This window comes from Meleagris gallopavo, chromosome 2 (assembly GCF_000146605.3).
Source record: "Meleagris gallopavo isolate NT-WF06-2002-E0010 breed Aviagen turkey brand Nicholas breeding stock chromosome 2, Turkey_5.1, whole genome shotgun sequence".
Taxonomy (NCBI): Eukaryota; Metazoa; Chordata; class Aves; order Galliformes; family Phasianidae; genus Meleagris; species Meleagris gallopavo.
The window spans coordinates 12,219,785-12,244,399 of NC_015012.2; the positions used below are offsets into that span (position 1 = coordinate 12,219,785).

The 24,615-nt window shown below is 41.4% G+C and overlaps 1 protein-coding gene across 2 annotated transcripts in view; it reads right to left on the bottom strand.

Moving 5' to 3' along the window:
• The window catches only part of SNAP25 (synaptosome associated protein 25), a 59,636-nt gene that overhangs the window by 14,771 nt on the left and 20,250 nt on the right, over positions 1 to 24,615 (bottom strand). For both annotated transcript variants that reach the window (XM_019612609.2, XM_010706628.3), the window contains exons 2-4: positions 10,206 to 10,340; positions 9,496 to 9,537; positions 918 to 966 (exon numbers count right to left, since the gene is read on the bottom strand). In XM_019612609.2, coding sequence (XP_019468154.1) covers positions 918 to 966; positions 9,496 to 9,537; positions 10,206 to 10,277 — 163 coding nt within the window. In that variant the 5' untranslated portion in view covers positions 10,278 to 10,340. The remainder of the gene's footprint in view (positions 1 to 917; positions 967 to 9,495; positions 9,538 to 10,205; positions 10,341 to 24,615) is intronic.

Here is a 24,615-nt window from a genome sequence, read left to right on the forward strand (position 1 = left end):
CAGGTTATGCAGTCTGTTTCTCAATAATGTTGTACTATTGCCCATAACCTATGTTTGGGCTTGATGAGCAATATGGCGTCACTACTGTAGAAAGCATTTCCTAAGACAGTTTCGTATCATGCACATGCCAAGTAATTCTGTGGGCTCTGGGGGGAGCTGCTTTGATACAGAACACTACAAATTCACATTCTCTTGATTAATTTCTCTTTGGAAACACCATATTGCTTCTCCTGTGGGTCTGCTGCAAATATTGGTTTATTTTGGGGGGCAGGAGGAGCTACCCTTACTTTGTAATACTATAAAGGGCACAACTGTAATTTCCTGGGATAACTGTAATTTCCTGGGTTGCATTCAATATGTCTAGCTCTTTTTTTGTCACAGTCATCCAGAGGCAGGGACTTGTCTAAGTCTAAAGGCTCATACACTGTCCCTGTAATAAACCAATTGTACTATTGCTTTTAATGTTAAGCTCCTGTTATCCTCACTGACACTTCTATACAACAAGAAACTGCATTTTGCACAAGCTAAAACCTTTAAGCTTCTCTTGGGATGCATATACTGCTTGCTTCTCACTTGTAGCTAAACAAGTGAGAAGATTACAAAGCACCTGATGGAATAATATTGGATTTTATATTTATGGAGGCAAGTCATGTAGCTGGATCTCAACCCAATGCTTGCTGAAGAAATGAAGATTTTGATGAGTTCAACCTGCAGCTCTCTTTGATATTAATGGGAAACAGTTGAAAAGAAATACAGACTCTCACACAGTTATTGTACGTTCCTTTACCAGACAAAAAGTTCCTTAGGTTCTCATACATAACCACACGTGTTTTATGGCCCTGGTTTTCAGAATTGCACACAGTTAGTACAGTACTTTGAGAATGGTTTACATCCTTACTGAAGCAATCTGAACTTACCTCCTTGCTCATCCAACATAACCAAAGTCCTGATACCAGCATCTTTACTCTACATCCCAATAGTGGTAGCAAGGTAAGGAGAGGGAGGGAGAGAAGAAAGAGAGAGAGAGAAAGAGAGATCAGTGAGGGAACACTCAGTCCTAGATACGGGACATAGGAAGACAAAAGGAAAACAGTGAAAAGAATGACAAGGTCATAAGGGGCTGGTAGCACTGTCCAAACCCCTTATGTGACTGAGCACTGTAAAGGAAACCATATATTCTTAGTTGTGCCACCAGCACTTTAGGATTTCCTGGGATACTGAACTACTGCAGAAAGCACAAAGTCCCAGACCTTGAGATTACAGTAATCACTTTATTCAAGAGTCATTTCTAAAAAGAGTGTTTGTTTCAAAGTTCTCTGTAGAGGGAGAAGGGAAGAAGGGGGTTTTGAAATTGCAGGTGTTTTTTCATCCCACAGAATAGAGAGATGACACACAAACATATGTGGTAATAAGACAGAGTGATTTGTACATCACTCTTGCAACACAGAAGTCAGCTTTCCTAATTAGGAAATGCATTTTAAGGTAGAGTAGCATTTATTGAGATTAACTCATATAATTTGGCACCAAGATCTAATAGATAAGGGTTTAAGCCAACCCACACCTTTACTATCCATCAATGGACTTTGTGTTGAGCTTGAAGGCAAGATTCTTAAAACACATCTGCACTGATCCTATCTCCTGCAGGGGTTAATGGGAGTCTTTTGATTGCCTTTGTTGTGAGTGGGATTTGGGCAAAGCTGAGCACATCAGAGTTCCTTCCTGCCTGAACCAGCAGCAGAACCTTTCACAGATGCAGTTTTTACATGCATTATCACCACTCTGTGTTGTGATCAAGTGTCTCAAGTTTCTGGGTGCTGTGATACAAAGCTATATCACAGATTAGACTAGTTCCTTTTTAATTACAATGGGGAAACTAGTTCTATTCTGCTTAAAGCAGTGATAATGTCTGTGAATAATTAATAGCCTGAACAATATCCTTAATGTTGCGTTTCAGTAACAGATGCAGTAAGTCTTCTGCGGCCTGTCAGCTTGCCAGAGGAGTTACCTGAATATGTGCAGCAGTAATTTAACTGCTTCCATGAACATAAAGCTCCCCATGCCCCTGGGAAGCAGACAGAACTGGTAATGTTGATTTTGTAGGGGCCGAGGAGATGCGGTTGCTTGAGCATGATTGTCCTGACTGTCCTTTAGGGGTTTTTTAGGCTATCTTCTCTCTCCTCAAGGCACATCAAGAGCTTCATGTTGTCCTTCCTCCCTACTGCCCTGCTCACTCATCTTTTTGTCCAGGAGCAGTGATGTCTCTCTGGCCATCAGCTCTGCACTGCATGTTTGCAGGGTGCTCCCAGTGTGTCAGCAGCACTCTGCGTACCTTGGCTCAGCTACAGGACTGCCTGCAGCACTCGGGCTGGCTGGCTGGTACAGCTGCTGTGCTTCTCTGCTTGGCTTCAAGAAGGACTCTGCTTGGTTCAGGAGGGAGATATGATGCCTCTTTTTGCACTCTCATCTGCCTCCCTCCTCACTGTCATTCTTGTTTTTTAAGATAATAATAATGTCTATGTCACTGTAGAAACTGAGGAAAACATCAGATGTGCACAGCCTGGTTCACCTCCCCTTGTTTAATCCCTGTGTAAATTGCCATGAGGAGAGAAGTCTCTTGTCCAACAGTCTGCAGGGCCCACTTGCCCTTGGGTCAGCGACCTGTCAGCTACTGCTGCTGCTCTCTCTCACTTCTTGCTCGTACCACCCTTGCTTGAGTGCCAGCCAGCTTTTATTTTCACAGCCTTTAGAAACTTAGAATCCAAGAGTCATCTTAGACTTGCCTTTTTAGAAGAAGGAAGCTGCCATTAATAAGCTTAAATTTTCTGTGGGACAAGCAAATGTCAGATCTGCTAAGTACTGGATTGTTCAGTAGCTTGTTACTGTGCTCTCTCTACTCTCTTGGTACCCGAGGGTGGCTTACCTGGAATTATTTATAGTATTTTAACAAAACATACATTGTGCAAACATGAAGAGGCTGCTTAGGACCTGAGTCCACCTGGGTTTGAGTAAATACAGTGCAGTCAGACATAGGGCTTTTCTGAATTTTAAACTTCTGCAGCTGATAATGTGATAGTTCTCAGCCTTCAGTGAGTCAAACATAACTAGGCTGAGAAATGTTTGATGTTCCTTAACCCTCTGACCTTCTGTTTCTTCAGAGTTTGAGATCTAAGCAAACTGCTTTTATGTGGTTAAGATGTCCAGTGACCAGAACAAGACCTATGCTGAAAGAGGAATACAGCAATTAGAATCTACAATTTGTATTTCAAATTAAATACTCACAAAGAGCAAAAGAGGTGCAAATTTCTTGTACTTACCTGACCATCAGTGCCATTTAATTTTATCAGGCAATACTCTTTCCCTTAAGAAGGTAATCTGTAGCTCAGTCTGCCACAGCATTAATACTAATGCGAAAATATCAAGGGTGTGCATTGAATATACTTCTCTGCATCTGTGGTCTAACCCAAAACATACTGAAGCTAATAAAAAGATGCTCACTGACAAAGATAAGAGGTGATTCAGACATCAAGTGACAATCTCCTCCTGTTCCAAGTTTTGGTTAAGCATTAATTGTCAGCTTTTTCACAAAAAATTAACTGTGTACAGCCAGTTTAAAAAAAGTATATAAAGTTGCATTCATGCATTTAAAACAGAACCAGACTTGTGATCTGCCTTTAGATACCTCAGAACCAAGCATATCTGTGATACAGAACTATTTGGAAAATGTGCTCATCATCCAAATGTCTGAGCAGGAAAAAACCCTCTTAGTATCTGAACCTTAGTGAAAGCAGACTGAGGCATCTGTAGAAGCCACAAACCCGCTTTGTTTAAGGGAAGATAGAGGAAAAAAGGTGGCACACAGGGTGTACTTGGTGCTAAAGGAAAGACCTCCCAAACGCAGAAAATATTGGCATTTCCTGCACTATAACTGCCCCAGAAACTCCCCCTAGCCTGACTGGGAGCAGATGTCAGCAGACACACTTGAACTGGTTGCTGAGAGAGCGCGTAGCAGGAGCTGACGAAAGCTGTTTGCACATTATCAGCGTATATCATGTTCTACAGCAACTGATCATATAACCTTGGCAACAAGTTCCCAGCAGAGCCATTGTCACTGGGGTAGGGGCTGTGTGCTGGTGCTGTAATTTTCTGGTCCAGAGTGCCCAAGAAAGGCACTCGTGTACATTGCTTCCCAATACCAGTGGGATCCTAAGTGGTAAGCCATGAATGAGCAGAAGCAGCAAGATCTGTGGTGTTACAAAAAGGTGTCTTTATAGTATGCTTTCCCCAGAATTAGGGCATTTCTGTCTTCTGTGTAATGAAGGAATTTTTCAAGACCTCCAATTCTTGCACAGGCAATCCTCCATTTAGTTTATGGCAAAATAAGAATTCTCAAAAAACAGGGTGCTTAAAGGTAGTTTGGCCAGAGAAAAGAAAAGTACACTTTCGACAGAACCCACAGACTTCATGGAGTACATGCCACTTGAAGTCAGCTTTCAAAAGCCTTCTCTCTCAGGTTTAGTTTTGACTTTCTTTGTCTCCCTGTTGCACTTGAGAGAAGCATTTGAACTGTTGGATTTTGTCTCGGTACAGCAAACATTTCACACTCTTGTTCTTCATAAGTAAATGACACAGCGTGAATTGCTTTTGTTGAGCCATTAAACTGACAGCTTTGGAGTTCCTCTGTTTACCCATAAAACAGGTACACCACAGATGGTAAAACATAGAATCTTTCCCACGCAGCCCTCAAACGTACCCAGCCCTGACTCTAGGAGTGGGCAGGTCAGCCTGCCTGTCCTCCCAGACTGTGATTTCCATGGAGTCTGATGTGTGTTACCAAAGCAAAGGGGTATGCAGACCTGGCAAACTTTGCACACAGGATGACCCCCTCATAACAGGAGGCCATCACTTTCAACTTTTAAAAATTAATTCCATTAGAAGAAATAGTGCCATATAGACTCCATAAAGTTCATGAAAGTCAATGACCTTTAAATTTTTGGTAACCCTGAATTCTAGTGTTTGGCTCAAGGTAAACCAACAAGAAGTCGGTTTGAGTTCAGCTTTAACATGCTTTCTGTGAAGCACATACCCAGGTTCTCCACTGGACTGCGATCAAAGGTATTGATCAGAAAGCCAGAATATATGAATTTAAAACTGTGGGCTTACTTCTGGGATGACTCCTAGATATGTCACCCTAAGATAGTCTGCTTCAGTGAAGCCAGTTTAACAGCATAATTTGGATCCCTGTTGCAGTCATAATTATATGTTATCCTCAGTCTTCTGCAACAGCTTTATAAATCTTTTAAATATTAGGGTCTCAATCGAAGCCTTTTAAATGCATCTACAAGATGTTCAGTGGGATTTGACAGCACTTTGGAGAAATGCATTGCTGTATTATTTCTTATTATTAGTGTTACAAGATTGAGTTTCCCAAGGAAGGGAGTTGGAATGACATCTCACAGGGCCCAATAGTCCCTCCAGAAATACAATGTGTCACATCCTGTCCTTAGCCATTACATAAAGCAGCTACTCCAGCAGTGACTAAGCCAAAGTCTGATTCTCATAATGATAAATGGAAGTAAAGTATCAGATAGAGAACTGGAATCACTAGAAATCCCTTCTGCATTTCGAGATGTAGCCTGAAAAACTCACGTACACTCTCAGCTATGTGAAGAATACATAAACTTCCACTTCAATGAAGAATTTTGCTTTAATCAATATGGATTTTAGAGTTTGTTTTGAAAAAAAATAATATAGACAATTATATACCAGGACAGCCTGATGTAGCTAGCAGTTCCCAGAGACACTAAAGAGAAATGTCAACCCTCTAAAGACAAAAATGTGGTCAAAGAAACATTTTTAGTAGTAATGCATTTCCTCAGCTCCTGCTCCAGGTTTGCTGTCACCCCATTAATGCTGTAATGTCTCTCTGTGCCTGATTAAGGAGCCATGTTACCTCTCAGAGCCTGTTAATTCACCCTGGGGCTCAGAATCTAAGCAGATAGGAATCTGCATGTAACTTCCCTTCAAATCACATATTCCTGGTTCTCTTCTTGCTCAATGACCCTGACTCTGAGTGCTCTCCAGATGATTTACATAGACCCTGTTACGGGTTTAGTTCTACTTAGCAAATGCTGACACCAAATTATGAATCACCTTCCCTTGTGCCAGATATGTATTTCTGTGGAATTACACAGATTAAAACTCTTGTCTGTATAAAACCATTCCAATAGTTAATGATGTCAAGGGGATATTTTCAAATCAGCTTTGACAGGCTTTGAATGAAACTCTAAATTAATAGATTTTTTAAAAAATTCTTTTGTCATTAATTAAGGAGCATTTGACTCTGGTATTAATATCACGGGAAACTCACTACCCAGCCACAAATGAAGGAAGCTCAATGTCCTCATTAGGGATGCATCTTGATTTTATTGAACTTCCTTAACTTACCATTTCAGCTTTGATATACTGGTAAACTTGACCCTAACCCTACAGTACGTAGGAGGAGAAAATAGTTCTGTCTAGATTTAAATGTTCAGAACAACCCTCTTGTCTTTAGTTGTTGCTGAGTGCTTTCTTGCTGGGCTTTCCACAGTACTGATCTTGACATTCATATCCTTGCAGTGTCAAAGCTAGAAACCATCTTTTTCTTCCACCCTACAATGACTGATTTTCTTTCAAGGTGATGATGGTTCCACTGGAATATGATACTGGACTTACATTTTTTTCTACTGCATTATTCTTCATTTCATGAAGTTGCCTCAGAGATAAAAAGCTTAAACAAGAAAATAATAGGAGTGTCAGCTACAAATTATGTTTTAGGCTTACTCTCCTGCCTAAGTTCATTTTTATTTTGTATTTTGGCCTGAACATTGCATAGCTACATCATAAAATGCAGGTATTTTTAGCGCTGAGTAACTGAGTGGGTCCAATGGCCATTGGTTAATGTAGATGTACATATGTGCTGTGTGGCTACGCTGAGCACCGCAGAGCAAATGGATCTTTGTAATCTACTATGCCAGTATGTAGCTGCCTTCAAACAAAGCATTGGCCAGTTCATAATGTCCACTCACCACTTCTTGCTTCCCCTGTTGTGCTAGAACAGAAACAGCTCCCTGGAAGGATGGGTTATAAAAACAAGCAGTAACAGGCTTAGTCCTTCAGCAAGGAGAATAGTTCCGTTTCCTTCTCTGACATTCCTGGGAAGAGCACCAGAGTTTAGTCTTCAAATTCAGCTTTAGTCTGCTTGGGCAAGGAGGGCATAGAGCCCTTGTGAACATCAATTTTGTCCTTCATGTTATGACCTCTATTTCAGCACTGTGCTGCTATAGAGCTTCCCAGAGTTGACAGCACTTCTCTTTCTCTACAGTTTATTCTGTATTTTCCCAGTATCTAATAGATTGGAACCAATCATGACTGGAATCCATATATATGTGCATAGGAATAATGTTTGAAGTGGAGATATCCTGTTCCCCAGTAGGTAATGGATTTGCTGTATAAAAAGAATATAGTAAGCATTCTTTCACTGACAACAGATATTTTCTATCTCTACTCACTAGACAGGTTCTGCTAAGCAAGTGAGTCTAATTGGATCTTTTTTATTAAATCAGAGCAGTGCAAGTTCAATTTCAAAGACACTCACCATTTGTCTTTTCAGTCTAAAATCTTTCACTCCTTTAATGCTGCATTTTTTGAAATGTACTGAAGAGGTGATGTTAGAGTAACCAGCAGTTGTTCAGACCACAGAAGAATTTTAAAGGTCTTTTTTGTCACATTGGTGAAAATAATATTCAGTTCATTGTGAAAGAATTCCCTTGACTACTTAAGCTAGCTCTAAAAATTCTGTATTTGCATAAGAAAATATTGCTGCATCTGAATAAAGGCAGGTCTGGAGAGATGCTGAGCTCTTCCAAGAAGCAGTAGAATCCTACGTAAACTAATTGGTAAATTCAGCAGCCCCAGTCTCCTCTTGCTTTGCCATTTGCCGTGATTCAATACTGAAATTCCAGTAGCATTCACAATATGCTCGTTCAGTATGTTAGGAAAACTCAAACAGTGCATAGGTCACGGAAATACGGCTCAGAAGAGACAGGACTGATATTTACTGATGGTGTGGCCCTGGGCAAATCACTTCCCTCTCCTGTGCCTCTCTTCCTTCCCACTCATCATCTACCTCATCTAGGCATTTTGGGGCAGCAGACTCTCCCGTCTTGTGTTTGTGGAGGTAACCATATAAAACTCTCGTGTATATCAGTGAACTGCACCCAGCCCTGAGGTGGCATAAAGTGATGGTTAGAAATAGCGTGTCCGGAGAATGACCAGTGAAAAGGGACAAATTGCTCACAAGACAAGGGTGTGTTTTGGTTACAAGAGGCCCAGATCTGAAGTGTTTGTGCACTAGCAATGCTGACTATGCTCAGTGACCCATCTGCCCGTCTGCCTGTGCACAGAAATTTAATTTTGTCTCCACTGGACTCCATTGATTGCCACAGCCCTGACTGATTTCAACACTGTGAAGCCTACGGCTGGGTTTGTGCTTGTTCCTGAACATGGGACTTGATGTCATGTTCCACCCGCTGCGTCTGCTGGAGACTCCTCCAGTTGTCAGGAGTACTGGGACTGTCAGTACTGATGACCCTGATTAAAAATGTCACCAGCTCCAGAGCCACAGCTCACATGGTGTCTGAAAATAACATGGCCTGGCAGGCAGGAGCAAAGTTTTCCACCACCTGCTGCCTGATCGCTGTAAGTAACCTGGGCTGAGTTTGGTAGTGCCCATCTTTTAAATCCCTTCATTACAAAGAGGCTGAAATGAGCATGAATTACCTTTTTTGCTCTTGCACCTTCTTTCCAGGTAGGTGCAAGCTGTGTTAGCAGTGGGGACTGAGCCCAAGTTCCCTTCCTCTGCACTGTGGAAAAACAGAGAACTTTCTTCTCCAGAGCTGTCAGTTTAGGACATCTCAGAGCCATGAAAGCCTAATCAATGTTTCAGAGATGCATAAAGTGGTACTTAAATGCTGTGGTGACTGATGCTCTATAAATAGCTGCAAGTGTTTATATAGCAGGAGGTACTTGGAGAGGACAGGGCAAGCAGGCGGAGGGTCTTTCTCACCTTCTCTTTGCAGTGTTACAGCAAGGACATTGGAGTGGTACTGGCACGAGGCTGAGGAGCTCTTCAGCAAACTCAGCTGTTTGTCCCTCACTCAGGTCACCTTCAGAGGCCGTTTCCTTAGCTTATCTCAAGCAGCCTACCTCAGTGGGTTCTCAGATATGGGCAAAACACCGTGCCTCAGCAGCTGGTCTGCAGTTTGACACTTGGCAACTGAGGCATGGTGTCTCAAATGACCCTTGTGCCTGGGGAGGGATAAGGAAGAAGAGAACGGCTTATAAAGCCGTGGCCATGACCTCGCAATGTGAGTAAGGCAAAAATCACCCCCAGTGTGTCAGGCTCTCCATCACCTTCCCTCACAACAGAAGCACAAATAAAATGCTGATCCTTACCTCTTCAACAAGCTGCAGCATTCGACGTGTACTCTCAAGGGACTGAAAAAAGCAGAGAAAAAGCAACTTAGATTTGGCAAAGCATAGTTCCCACCACTATGGGAACATTGGGCTCATGCTGACAATATGTTTTTCCAATGCTCTTTGCCTTTCTTCCAAATCAGGACATCAGCAGGAGACTGGTGATCTCTTCATCTTCCATGCTCTGGGACGGCATACTGATGCCACAGCTCCTGCTGCATCGGCCTGGAGCAGCCCTAAAGCTTGTACTCCCTGTGCCTGTGTGGTGCAGCAGTGGTGCTGAGAACAGCTGGTGTTCCACTTTAGAAATAAAATCAGTGGGTTTCAGCTCAGACCTTTCAGAGACCTAAATGGTGACATTTAATATTGCATAGATTTGGCAAATTGAAGGAATCCTAAGACAATATTACACTGCTGATTTTTGGTTGAAGGTCAGTCAAGCTGATGCACATCCTAATACCTAAGCCAAGCTCACAATCTATAAACATCTTAATCTAGACTACCTAATCTGGACTAAACATAACATTAAACTGTACCACAGTTCATTTCTTTCCCAATTCTACCTTCAGTGTAAAGCTGATGGAAAATGCCATCAGCCCTAGAAATCCTTTGTCAGATTGGCTCATATTTCTGTCCGTGCCTCCCACCTAACCCCAAACCCAAGTTTCCTCTGTAGCTATCAGTCTCACTTCATCAGCAAGCTGATCAGCACGCCGCTGCATTTCTTCCAACTCATTGCGCATGTCCGCATCTTCTGCCATTTTAGCTGTGGGTGTGTTTGTGGAAGCTGCAGATCAAGGATTTCTGCTCAGCTGCCTGCAAGCCTGGAAGACAGTGAAAAGGGAAAGAAGCAGCGAGGTTAGGCTCCCTGAAGCACTGAAATGACTTAAATTTCAGTTACCCAGAAGTCCTTTCATAACATGAATGCCTTCACCCAACCTTTTTCATTCTGGACAGTAATTCCTATGTAGTATAGAGTGCACAAGATTTTTCAAGGTGATGTCTTAATCCTGTACTATTAATCACTCTTTAGGAAAAAGGATTTATTCTTGTCATGTTAATTGAGGAAAAGTGAATCCTTCCTTTATCCTTAACAATGCGAACGCTATACACATCGCAGCTGAATAGTCAGGAGGCATTATTCATATTGGAAGTGGGCTTGGCACCCAATTTTTCTTCCTAGAATTAAAAGCCTAAATGTGAAGGAGACCAATGTCAAGCTTATGCCCTCACATCCTAAATTTAGCTGTATTGCTTGGAGGGCTGTATGCTCAGCTAATGAATCTCAAAGTTAAAGACAATGAAACTTTTGTATCAGCAGTGACTTGCCCAAGCTGCTCTAGTTCAGACTCCAAAATAATATTTACAGTTAGGCTGGATGAAGTCATCTACCTGGGAGAATCTTTCATTTCAAGTGAAAGGGCTACAGGAGTTAATTAGTGCCGTCATCTTCCCCCCAGGTTCTCATCTTGGTTATTCCTCTCAATACCGATCAGCAGCATTGAGCTCCTCCTAACCAGAGATCAGGATGCAACCTACTAATCCTCATTCGGTTAGGGCTTCTTTTTTGTTATAAATTCAAGCTAGCTCTGATTACTGAGCATGACTTGATTAAGAAAGGCGGGTCTTCCTACCATCTGTCAGGTCTTTACAACAACAACACCGGCTTATTTCTTTGCTTGATTCAAGCATGGCACATTGCAAATTGCTGCTCACTGAATGTTAGATTTGTTCATTGCAGGTGCAGAAGAGATGGAAAGTTGTGGGGGACTGAGAATATACAGCCATAAAGCACATGCTATCATGCTCAATTACAGAAAGACGACAAAAGGAGCCCCTTTCAGTAAATCTTCTCTAGGAAAGCAAAATCCCAGAGGCTATTTTCTGTTCTTTCTTTGCATTATGTACAACCCTTATAAAGCAAGGGAGAACTTGGCTCTGAAATTTCAACAATAATAACTTAGTTTAAAAGCGAGTTATTTTCTATCTGAGATGAATTCATTCCTTGCTTTGAGCAGTCTGCATCATAACAACAGGAGCATGGGCTGAACAGGTAAAGCTGGATGGCCAAGATATTTTCTGGATCATGCCTCAAGCAGGGGCTTAGAAAAGTGTAGGGACAGCAGAAAGCTCCTTGCATTTTCCCTGAAGCTTCATCAACAAATTTGCTGTTTTTCTTATCTAAGAAGGAATATGTGACCTTCATGCTTTTTCATTAGCTGTGTCCTCACTTGCTTTTCCTCTTTGAAGATACAGCAGGAAGAAGTCCATCTTGGAGAGCCAACCCTGAAGCTATTGGCACAGTATCCCGCTTTCATCACTGAGCACATCGCTACATCTTTGTCAGAGGAAGGCTGACATTCCACACAATGGGTCACACAATGTTTAGGATTCCAAATATATTCTGGAGAAGAAGCCCACCCCATTTTGCCAGCTGCATGGTCACAGCGGTGTGAAGAACCAAGCTTAAGCATCTCATCTGCAGCCCCAGCTGATGCAAATACAGAGCTTAATTTCATGCTAATATTCAGACTGATATTGGGCATTTCAAGGATGCTCACAAACAGCAGTAAATAAGCTTTATGAAACTGTCGCACTCTGAGGATTAGGAGGAAAAATTGAATCAGGAATCTGTCTCCTGAAGGGCTTGTAAACGTGTGGGGACACTCTCAAGGCCACCTTAATCTTTCCACTCCATTGCTGCTCTCACAGTGCCTTTTGAGATGTATCATGCAGCTCCAAAAAGACACTGCTCCTGAAAAGCAAATGGAGCCAGCTTGACTGGGATAAAAATAAGTTATTAGAGCACTGAGCTTTAGTAAAAATCATGAAAATGTAGACATTTTCTAATTGGTATATACATGTAGCTGTGAGAGGCAGAAAGCTGGTTTTGTTTGTTGTCTACTTGATAGCATTTTCCTAGCTGTAAACTGGGGATTTGGTTCCGTCTCTAAGCATATCCCACGTGATCTCAGTGATCATAGATGTGTGAGTGAAGGTGTGATGAGTGCTTCTCCTGACGATAATGAACAATGCAGTCTGTTTGTCAGTCACCACAAATAACAAAAATTGTTTGAGAACAGAAAATTCAGTTCTCAAATAAACTCCAGACTGGCTTTTGATCTTTTACTTATTAATTTTGGATCATGAGCCAGCAGTAGTTTTGGAAGGTGCAAAAAAAGCAACAAAGGGGTGAAATATTGTGATTTTTCTTAGGGTTATCCTTTTCAGTTAATTGAAAGCATCAGTTGACATCTTAGTGACAGATGCATCCTATTTTTCATCAAACTAAAAAAAAATGTCAGAGTTGTAAGCAGAAAGATGTTTTGTAGCAAGTGATCAAACTTGACAGGTTTATTGAGCTTGTTTGGTATTTGTAAAGCACTTAGAATGGATTGAGAAATAGCAAGAAGCATTCTTCCAGACAAGTCATTTTACATCAAGGTTTAGTCATAAACAGAAGTACCCTGCAGCAGTGTTGATTCAACTTTATTTAATAGAAAATCATGTATAAGAATCAATAAAGGTTACTCATTTGCAGGCAGTATGATAGACTGCATGTATGTTGCAGGTGGTTGGGAATGGATTTAAATTTTTTGCATATTTTGCAGTTCTAAATGTGGAATAGCACAGATTAGTCATAAGATTTTCTTTGAAAAGCCCCATAGAGTCTGAAATTCCATTTCAGTTTCATGAAATTTCAGCAACAAACTGATATATATAAAATCTCATTGAGAGCATATTTGTGTGTTCTAAAGGGAGTTACATCACTACAGAACAAATGAAGTTTTCCTTCTGTGATGTTTTCAGGAAAAATTCAGGGCCTGTATATTCCTCTTGATATATTAAAGCACTGAAACTGAAGTAATGGTCAAGAAAAGGTAAACAGTAATGGAGCTGCTCTCACTGGTTGCGGGACAGGATTTCAAAAGCATGAAGTAGTGGCTTATCTTTGGACTTGCTAAAGCCTGATGCTATTTTGGTAAAATGGGAACTGATCAAGGATACTGTTGATGACTTTGGAGAATAAATTTCTTATCATAATTTGGATTCTGTTCTCACACAGGCTGATTTGAACCAGCTATCAAAAGTCTATAATGGTCATAGGAATCCTCAGTATGAGTAGATATAACCTCTTAAAAATATGCTCTTTACTTTCAGTAGACTACATCTTATTTTGCCTACAGTCATTGTGTAGATGACAGATCAAGAAATCAAAGTTGTGATGTACTGAGGTATTTAGATCTTCAACTTTGATAAAAATAAGTTGCTACAGAAGTTACAGCCACTTGCTTGCACTCAGTCAATTTTTGTTAATACTTACATTAATTATATATGCAAATGCAAGCTCAGAATTTCCCAAGGATCTTGGTTTCTCCATTTCAAAAAGGAGAAACCCTGTGGGATTACCTACAAACATTCATAATTTTTTGTTAAAAAACAAAAGTCCCGAACTTGTTACAAAAAACTTTGTGTACCAAGCTGTGCTCTGTGTTTTCTAGACAAAGCAAATAGCTTTAGTGTTGGATGATTTATATCAAATTCTCTGAGAACTAGTCTTACATATGTGCCAGTGCTGGTAGAGAAGCACAACAGGACACTAAGGGTTAAAGAAAAATACCAAGAGAAAAGACTGGCTAATGGAAGTATATTGCCAATTATACTTTGAATTCTGCATTTGATATTTTTGTAGTGGTCAGACACAATGAAGAATCTCATAGTGAGAACATTATATATCCTTGCAGAATTATAGTGAAGTCTCAGAGATCTAAATATATCCCCAAAGGAAGGGAGAGACAATGAGTGACCTTTGAAAGCAAATATTTGCTTCACAGTGATATAAACACTTCAGTGCAATAAATACAGGAAAATGAAAATGCTGCAATTTACTGTGGTGAAGGCCACGCTGCAATAAAGTGTTCTTTTTTAAGCACTCTCCCTGCTATTAAAGATACATCTATTCTTCCCATGGATATTTGTGGCCAGAGAATAACTGCATTGGCATATTCTACTAAAAAAGTCGATCAGTGCATCACTTTCCGCTTCTTTTTTGGAAGATTGAAAGGATTGCCACAGTGGTGTGGCAGTGGAAAACCCAGTGAGAGACTTCAGTCATCAGGCATCTCAGGAAGGATGCTGTGCTGTTTGAGTGTAGGTGCTTGAGTTGCAGCTATCCCCCTTTCATTTTCAGTCTGCTCGCTGGCAGAGGGAGCGACACGCACTGCCAAAGTGGAGAAGTTCAGCTCTAGGTGAAAGCATCAGCCTTCCCTCCCTTGCAGTCAGACAGTTCCCTAGGTGCTGCACAAGGCGCGTTCAGCCATGGGACATGGCCAGGTGCAAGGCAGCTTCAGGGCTTTATAGGATCCCACCCTCAAAATGTCCATCCTTTTCCCTGCTCAGCTGCCCAGCACCTCAGCCACGCTTTTCCCCACTTCCTCCAGTCTTCCCTGTTTTTAATAACTTTGAAATAAAATCTTAGAGGAAGACTGCTTTTTGTATCTCTTCTGCAGCACAGCCTATCGTCTGGCTCTAAGTTAGCCCAAGACTTTCAGTGGAGTTAATATTTCCAAAAAAACCAACCCTGTCACATCCATGTTGTAGATTAAGCCCCAGAGCAGCCTCATGTTCCTGTGGGGTATGTTAAGGTCCTCATCTACCTTCATTTGCTCTCTCACTGTGATTTGCTTGCATGCCTTTGGGCACAGCTCCACCTCCGTGGCTGAGAGCCTGGTGATAACCGATTCTTCTCTGCTTTTTGCTTGTAATTCTGCAAAGAATAATGCCTGCTGGTGAGGGCTTGACAGGGAGTCACTTTGGAAAAGACTGGCACTGAGATCTTGCAAATTTGAATTCAGGAGAAAGAGGTGATTCCTACTTTGTCACCATCTTCCTGCATCATCTTAGACAACTTATTTTACTCTCAGGGCTTGCTTGTGTTGCCTAAAGACATGTCTCTGGAGCTATGTCAGATGCTTTAGGTGTTTGGTTTCCTGCTGCTGACTGAATCTGTCAGCCTCGTGCAGACATCTGGGATGCCCTCTGATGAGACTGCTTGACCATATTTAACAACTGAATCTGTCTCCCATCTACCCAGATGGGTAAAAAAAAATTTTTTTTTTCTTTGCTGTTACTTTGCAGTGTTTCAGAGCTTGGGCTGTTCTCTGTTCGGGAGTGTTCTGGTCAAGACAACAAGAGTTTGTGAATAAATGCTAGTGAGCGCATCTCTGAGTTGAAGCCCCCATCTAGTTGGAATGAGAACTCCCCAGTCAAAGGCCAAAATAAAGATGTGGAAGTATAATTAGACAAAATTATGATTCCTGGCTGTTTTCTGAATGTGTTGGAAAAAATAACTGGAAACCAGATTTCCTTTGGGCTTGTGTTGCTGTAATGACAAAAAGCTCAATAAAATGATTACTTACTGTGAATGCAGCTACACAACATAAATGCTACCAGAGAAATGACTTTTTCCTGTAAATGTGGGCACCTCTGTCCCCAGCACTGGAGGGTACATGAGTGTGAGCACGTACATGCAGTTGCAGTGCAGCAGACAAGTTGTACTGATACGACAACTCCATGACTCCCTTTTCTGCGCACAGGAAAGTTATGAGCAATACATTCCACACTTCCCCCAGGCACTGCAGCCAGCAGCAGTCGAGGTGGAACAAGTTGTTGCTGAGATCTCAGGGAATAAGAGGAGGTCATAAAAGAAACGCCTGGAGCCACCCTGTCCCCATACAAAGCAAGGTGTTGTTGTCCTGTCAGCTGTCAGACAACACTGCTGTTTTATGCAGCTCCAACACGTGCATGTCACTTTATCAGCCTACTGCATCCAAAGAGAAAAAAATGAAAGAAGCAGAACAGCCATTTTGTAACAATTTCTCTTCATAGAAATAATAACTTGACTTCCTATCCCTTTTACTGATAGCAAAATCATTTTCGAAAATAAATCTTTCAACATGTTATCTCCTTGCAGTCATTTCCAGAGCTATGTACTCACATGTTTTATCTTTTTTTTTTTTTTTTTTTTTTCTGACAGTAACAGCAAAACCTTACAAGCAAAGTTGTTTGTTTGTTCTGTGTGGGAGAGAACCAACTGGCATGGAGGATGGTGAAGAAGGAAACCCTCAAAGCAGGAGCAGGCATCACATCCAGAGGAAGCTGCTGACAGTGCAGAGATACCGAACAGACCTGGACTGAACAGGCTGCAGTGACTGATTCCCAGCTACCACAGGTGACTGCCTCATACAGCTTCATTCCTAATTTAGTAGGCAATGTCCTGTGTTTCCCTAAGTTTATTTTGTTCTCACTAATCTTGCTAAGACACTATTACAGACCCTCACTTCTTCCACGTATAGAAAACATTTTATTTCTGGTCAAAACTAATTCACAGCCAGCTCATTCCCATGCTTGTCTTCAGATTAAATAGTTTCTCTTCTTCCTGGTCTCTGTCTCTATCTCTGAAATATAAGGAATAGCAGTAACAACTTTTCTCATTTCTTATGACATGAGAGACCAGACTCTATGTTAGTTCTCCCTTGGCAGGAGGACTGTTTGTTGCCCTTACCATCCTAGCAGTTGCTCATTCAGTTTGAATTAGTCATCTCTGGAAATGGCTGGCCAGCATTTCACAGGGGATGATATGAGCTTTGCTCAAAGGGCTTAGTGCTTCCCCATCCCTCCAGGAGATACCTACTCCAAAATATCCTCCAACCTCACTTGCCATTTGCATAGCTGGATCTTGGTGGCTCAGGACAAGAAATCCAGGTATTAGTATAGAGGATTAAATAAAATATCTTGACTTGTGACAAACATAATTTTGTGGCCAGAATCTGGGAGAAAAGCCAAAGGACTCTGCTCAGCTGCAGATGAAATTTCCAACTGTGACACAATTCTCAGTGCAATTCATACCCTAAATTTGTTCAGGTGCTTCTCAAAATACTCTCCAGTACTGCAAAAATGGCAAGCAGCCAGTTTTTCCTCTCTTTGATTACAGTGCAACCTGGGTTTCTTTATGCTGCTCCTAAGCCACTAAATCTGATTAATGGCCAATTTTAGAAGCTAGGAGTGACAAGTCATGCCCCATTTCAGGTTGGAGGAAGTTTCACCGCTGCCATGACCAGGGTCAGGCTTGCAGCTACCAGCTGGCAACATGCTGGTAAATCCTAGCAGTACACGGAAGGTGAACAGCGTGCATGTGGGTTTCTGTGAAAGTATAAAAATTGAGTGTTTGGAGTTTTAAATGCTTTAAAGACAGATTTTCTTGAGACTTTATCTGTGCCCTTCTGTTTCTCTTAGATGTCAGTTACAAAGGTAGGGTGGGTAAGTAGATAGATAGATGGACAGATAGGTGGAATATATATAAATTTATAGAATTTAATTATTGCAAGATGTTTATTGAAAGATTTAAGAGACAGTATGAGGTAGAATAATTCCGTGGTGTATTTTCCTGAGGAGCATAAGGGAAGTTCCCACAAGGCTTGTTGCATATTTTTTTCCTGGGTGTTCGGAACAAAAGATGCTGTTCCCTCTGCACAGTCTTCTCAAAAGCATGTAGAACTCCCAGTCCAGCCCTTTCTCTCTCTGAACACATCCAGGGCTCTCCCACATCTCCTGGTTTTAGCTAATTATCACCTCTGCTGAGCATCTCAAACCAAAACGATCTTTTGTTGCAAAGGTTGGAATTAAACCTGGGCAGTGGTGAGGAGACCAGCAAGCAAGTCTGGCATCCACTGTCATCTTGTAGCACCAAAGGTGTAGCCCCTATCTGCACTGAAGTGTTATTGCTTCTTTTCCTCACTATTTTAAGAGTTGTTTACAGAACATGACTGCTAAGTGCTGAGATTTGGCGGATGGTATGAAACACCTGCTTTCACTGGGCTCAAGGAAAGGGTTGGTCATAGTGTGGGCTGGTGGTAGGCAGTGAGAAACAGCCAGTTTGCTCATGTCGCCCACAGAGGCCAGAGCAATCTGATTCAACCTTATAAAGTCATGGTAATATGGAAGATGAACGGTGTCTGTGCCTATTAACTACTCCCCAATGCTGCAGTTAGTGTTTGTGAGTCAGGAGCATTTCATCTATTTAATTTGTGATGCAGCATGAGAAAATTGCCCTAGCTCAGCTCTATCTGCTCTGTCTTTTGCACTCAGTCCTGCCAGTGGGCATGTCTTACATATCAGCATGAAGGCAAACAACTGGCTGCTGTGTGTTTGTGTTTGAGGGAGAAGAGCCTCCTTCCGCATCTTCATAAATGAAGAGGTGCGGACTCTGTGCCAGTGGAGAAAACAAGTTGAACAAATCAATGGCAGTAAATGCAAGACAGTAGAGATCATCCTCACGTTTCTTATAATGATCCTTGAAAGCAGACAGACAATTGAAGAAAGAAATTTTAGGCTAAATGGATGATAGAAAGGAAGCCAATGAGTTTTACAGCAGGAGAGTGCATTTGCATTGGCCTTTGTGAAGAAGTAGCAATGCTGTATTTTGCGTATTTTGTGAAAGTCTGTAAGAAAAAGGGAAATCTTGAAGTAATTTATTTAATTAAGAAGTGATTTTATAAATTAATTTAATGGAATAGAGAATAACTCCATCATTAAAACAGTTATAGAATTCTTAATTCGTATGTTAAAATATTATTAATTTGGTACTATCCCTTCTTTACAAGCCCTGATGCTTTTAGGGCTTCAAGAGACAAGCTCTGAATAAAACCAGTGGTTTTTTTGAAGCTTAGTATGGAACGGATGGTGATTTTGGTAGCTGGGAAAATACAGAAAGAAATTTTATGAAAAAAAATCCGTAGCTCAATAATTCTGTTAAAGAGATTGGCAGTGAAATAGTTAACACCATCAGTACCAGTGCTGTTGTAATTTTGATTTCAAGGCGATAGACAGTAATAAGGCTTTCCCCTGACGGTGTTTGTTACAGGCTGTCGGCAGACTCGGGAAGACAACGTTTCATTTATTTCTGTGTGGCTTGTATTTGCAGGACTGCTTTGCAGTCCAGGGTTCACACCCCCCACCCTGAGCTCTCTTATACCGCCATTAAGGACTTCCTTATCATATGCTGAACAGAACTTGAGTGTGCTATTTGAATTAAGTACTGCAGAAGCCCTACTCCTTCACTCCTCCTCAACATTCAATCTTAGCTTATACTCTTTTTTACCTCATAGCAACATTGAGGTTTTATAAGTGCAACACTGCTTTGCCAATGAAGCATATATGTACTTCACTGTTCTTCTGGGCTTCTCTGGGTAGGTTTCACTGGTTTCCAGTGTGCTTGCCTGGGGACTGAGGTGCAGACACAATGCCAAACAGTAGCTTTTTCTAGCAAGAGCTGGTAGTGTAGACTTCAGCCTATGCAGATGTGATCTTGATAGAAATGAATGACAATTGATACAACTCTTGGTACATACAAGCATTCCAATAGGGAAGTACATTTCTGTGACTTATGATCTTGAGAGTATTAGGAAAGTAAATAGACAACTTTCCCCTATAGACATACACTTGTGGTAAATAAAGCAATTCATTGTATTTATAATATTCATCCTTTCTCTTCATTTCTCTCTGATGGTATTTGCATGGCCACTTTCAACTGAAGACCTGATATATTTTTAGCAGAAAGACTAAATCTTCTTTGACTAAGTCGCCAGAGTCAAATCAGCACTGACAAAATATAAGCATTACGAAACTGGATTGATGATGTTATCTGAGATGTTTAACTGAAGAATGGGGATTTTTTAAAGCTATGATGGATTCAAGAAAGATGGTGAATAAAAAGTCACGTTGTGTTTGTGTTTCTTGGTTATAGCTGATTATTTATGTGCTTTTCTTCTTCAAATGAAGAGACAGTGCCTCAGCTTTAACGATATGATTTCATTGTCCATCTATCAATTCATCTGTCCAGCCATCCTTCTGTTTGTTATAGCACACAACATTTGAAGTAGGTAGCAAGGAAGTTGAGAGTTCACCAACTTGAGTTCTTTCCCTGAGGCTTGTGGCCATTTGTAGAGGGGGGGGTTGTTTTGTGGAAATGCAGTACTGCAAGTGAAATAGAAAGGGTACAAGAAATGTTAGGCCTGAGGCGAAGAAACCACTATCCAAAAAATGTCTCCTGAAGTACCTCAGCTGAAGTACTTGCTCCAGATATGGAATCTTCAGTACACGAGAAACATATATTTGTTGGATCACATCCAGAGGAGGGCCAGAAAGATGACTTAAGGGATGGAACACCTCCCCATGAGAACAGGCTGAGAGAACTGGGGCCGTTCAGCTTGGAGAAGAGAAGCGAGACCTGATAGCGCCTTTTCAGTATCTAAAGGAAGGCTGTGAGACTCTTTACAGAGTGTGCTGTGTCAGGTCAAGGGGAAGTGGATTCAAACTAAAAGAAGAGAGATTTAGATTGGATATAAGAGAAAAGGTTTTTACCATAAGGGTGGTGAGGCACTGGAACAGGCTGCCCAGAGAGATGTGGATGCCTCATCCTTGGAGACATTCAAGGTCAGGCTGGACCAGGCTCTGGGCAACCTGATTGAGCTGTAGATGTCCATGTTCACTGCAGGGGAGTTGGACTACATGACCTTTAAAGATCCCTTTCAGGTCAAATGATTCTATGATTCTTCAGTATTTCCTGTGGATTTTCTCTAGGGCAACAGAGCTGTAATGATGGAAAAACAAAAAAAAGGGGACTGGTCTTTTCCAGGATACTCTGAACAACTATGCTTTGCAGACAGACAGCTGTGCTCTTGGCTCAGTATTGGCTGCCCTAAACTGTGAAAGTTAGGAGCTACAGCTGAAGAAAGTCCAGCAACTCTGACAAGCTACTCTGCTTCAAGAAAGAAATAGTAGTCACTATAGCCACAGACACATTATAAAAATAAAGGACTCTATCTAGGTTTTAACTGCTCACATTCTTTGTTTACATATAGATGATAAATAGATAAACACATGAATATGTAATATGCAGCAAGCACAACATAAAGACACAGCATAGTATCTTTTTTAAAAGCAGTTTATGTGGTAAATAGGCTTGAGAATCCACTTTCAAACCCACTAACAGATCTATTTTTTGTAATTTCAAGGCTTCACAAGGGCTAAAAATTCTGCTGTCATTAGACAGCTCATCTTCCTTAAGGGAAGCTGGAGCCTTGACAAAACTAGACCCTCCCAAAAGCCAGTGGTTTTTCAGATGCCATTCAGACAAGGGAGAGAAGCTTCTGTTCCTTTCACTGGACATGAGTGGGAGATTAAATAGGAAGATTTTAGTATCATATGCACTATCATTGCTGGTGAATCTTTATACAAAGAATAATAAATTGGGAATGACTGTTTAAAATGTGTACTTACAATGCCCTTACAACTGCACAAGTCAAATATTGAAAGCATCTGACATTTCTGGGCTATGCAACAAATTATATTAGCCACAGGAATGCATAATAGCTCCCCATGGATATGCAAAACTTATTCACTCATTTTCAAAGGCCTCTGCTGCTTTCTGATTCACACCTACAACTAATTCCTAGCTGCTACTTTTTTCCCAGGAATCAGTATTACAAATCCAAAGAGGCCAAGGGCGCGCATTGGCTTTCCCTGATGCAGGGTATGAGAACACATTATTTATTACAGGCTCACAGGGCTGATTTAGAAACCTTTCTTTGTCTGAAGTCCATTTCAGCCATTGCAGGCTCATAAAAAAATCCAGCATACTCCTTCAGTGCTCTGAAGATTACCCAGACTTGCAGGCGAGGATTTAGCTGTACTAATATAGGAGCACAACTTCTATTCTTTTTTTTCTCCTTTCTTTTTTTGTTGACCAATCAACTCCACAACAGGCTAGATTGTGTGCCTCAAGGGCATCGCTTTCAGCCACGTGATCTCCAGATTAACAGAGAGGCTGCAAAATCCTTTCCGCTCAAACTGTTTTAACAGAGGATCAAAATCCTCCTCTCTGCATGGGGATTTTTATTTAGCTAGTTCTTTTTGTTCAGTTTGCACGTGTTTGCAAAAGAATTAAGGCCTGCAAGGGCGTGTAAAATGGCCTGTTTTGGTTTTTAACCTTTTCAATCTGTGTTTGGAAATAGAAAGTTTTCTAGTTCTTTGTGAGAATGTTGCCTCTTTCCTGAGACTTTTGGTTGCATCCTTATTTGTTGAATTTATTAAGCATACTGATGATGGCCCTCAAAGGTCAAAGATTAAGAATGTTTTGCAAAACTCCCCCTTTCTCTGCTTCAGTTCATTTTCTCACTAAGGGAGGTGGATTACTGAAACAAGCAGTGATAGAATCTGAAGGGGAAGAGCCCTGGAAAGGCGTCAGCTAGGTGAGTCCTAAGGAGTTGCATGAGATTTACCAGGCTCTGCTAAGCAATAAATTACAGGATTAAATGTGATCGTGTAAATAAAATAAATGACAATTGACTGATCCTTGGCCCCAGCAGCCTGGCTACTGGGAAGCCACCCTTTCTATGGAGATTCCCATTGAAACTTTTTATATTCAAAGAATAGATCTCCTCTGAGATATGCAGGTACAGCTGTTGCTGACAGGAAGAGGGACCAAAGCACATTCACTATTGTAACAGAGAAGTGCTTTTACTGGGAAAAAAAATAGTTTTTAAAAAAAATGAAGAAAAAAAAACCAGACTGCCTTACATTCATTTAAGGCATGAAAACACACCTGGAGCTGCATAAGGTGAGGATCCCATGGGAAGGTGCACACACAGCATAGCCAAGTGGTTTCTTTCACTATGGCATTTGCTGGAACAAAACTAACTCACTCACTCAGCTGACAGATGATGAACTACAGCAGTGAGCTTGGCAGAAAGCAGTTCACATAAAGTCAAGAAAATCATTGAATCATAGAATGATTTGGGTTGGAAGGGACCATTAAGATCATCTAGTTCCAGCTCCCCTGCTATAGGCAGAGACAGCTTCCACTAGACCAGGTTGCTCACAGCCCCATCCAGCCTGGCCTTGAATACCTCAATAGAGGGAGCATCGACAGCCTCTCTGGGCAACCTGTTCCAGTAGCAACAGCAATAGCAACAGCAAAAATAAACTCAGAAAAAAAAATAGTAGTTGGCCTTTGAAAGCAATCACAGTCTAGTCATAAGCCGTAGAATTCAAGTCGTAGAATTCAGCAAATACAAGATTCTCCTTGAATTATGCTTGGATACTCCCACAGTCTCACTGTCAAAATCCTACAGCTCTAGATTTCAAGCTGGGGAGCAGGATGTGTGCTGCACCGCTGAGGGCAGAGGGATTTTGTTTCATATCCTGTCAATGAAAACTCCAGTTCTTTTTTGTTTAAATCCCTAAACCTTTTTCTGCCACCACTGGGAGCTATGTGAGGTGAATTTTGTCCTGAGGTTTTTAAATAGCCATACCAAAATGAGGGAATAAAGTACTCCTTGCAACCAATGAATAGTAATAGCTGATCTGATTTGTCTAAACACGAGAATATAACTTGTTTTACATCAGAAACATGGGATTTGCCTTCTAGACCCTACCTTCTTGAGATTCGTATTTATTTAAGCACACCTGCACTCATTCACCTGAGCAGAAATCCAGACAAATTTTGGGTTGAGACAGCCTGCTTTTCCAGCGCTCTAAATGGGAACAGAGCCCTTCCCAAGGACAGATGACTATCAGCAATGCTTCCTCCCAAGCATTGCAGAGATGACTCACTCAGATTCAGTCCCCAGCAGCCTGGGAGCAAGAGGCGCCATTGCTTACAAAGCTGCAGCATGACAAGGACCACAGGGCAATGACTAAGATAAGACAGAGCTGGGGGTGTACAATTCCTAACACTGAGCACATCTGGCCCAGCACAGTCAGTGACACAGAGTCTAAACAAGAGGAATGGCAGCAGGCATCCTCCCAAAAGGCACAGACAGCAGCAGTAGGTGACTTCAGTCTATATTTCCGAGTGAGAATTAGGAACCGGTACACTATGAGATCTGTGAGATCAGATATTGTAAAACAAGGAAACTCTACCCCACAAGGTGCATTTGGACTTTTAAGTGGCCATCATTCAATGCAAGGCATTGCAAGTAGATGGTGCGCTTGTGTTTTGATGGAGCTGAAGAGTGTACAGTGTGTCTCTCATTTGAG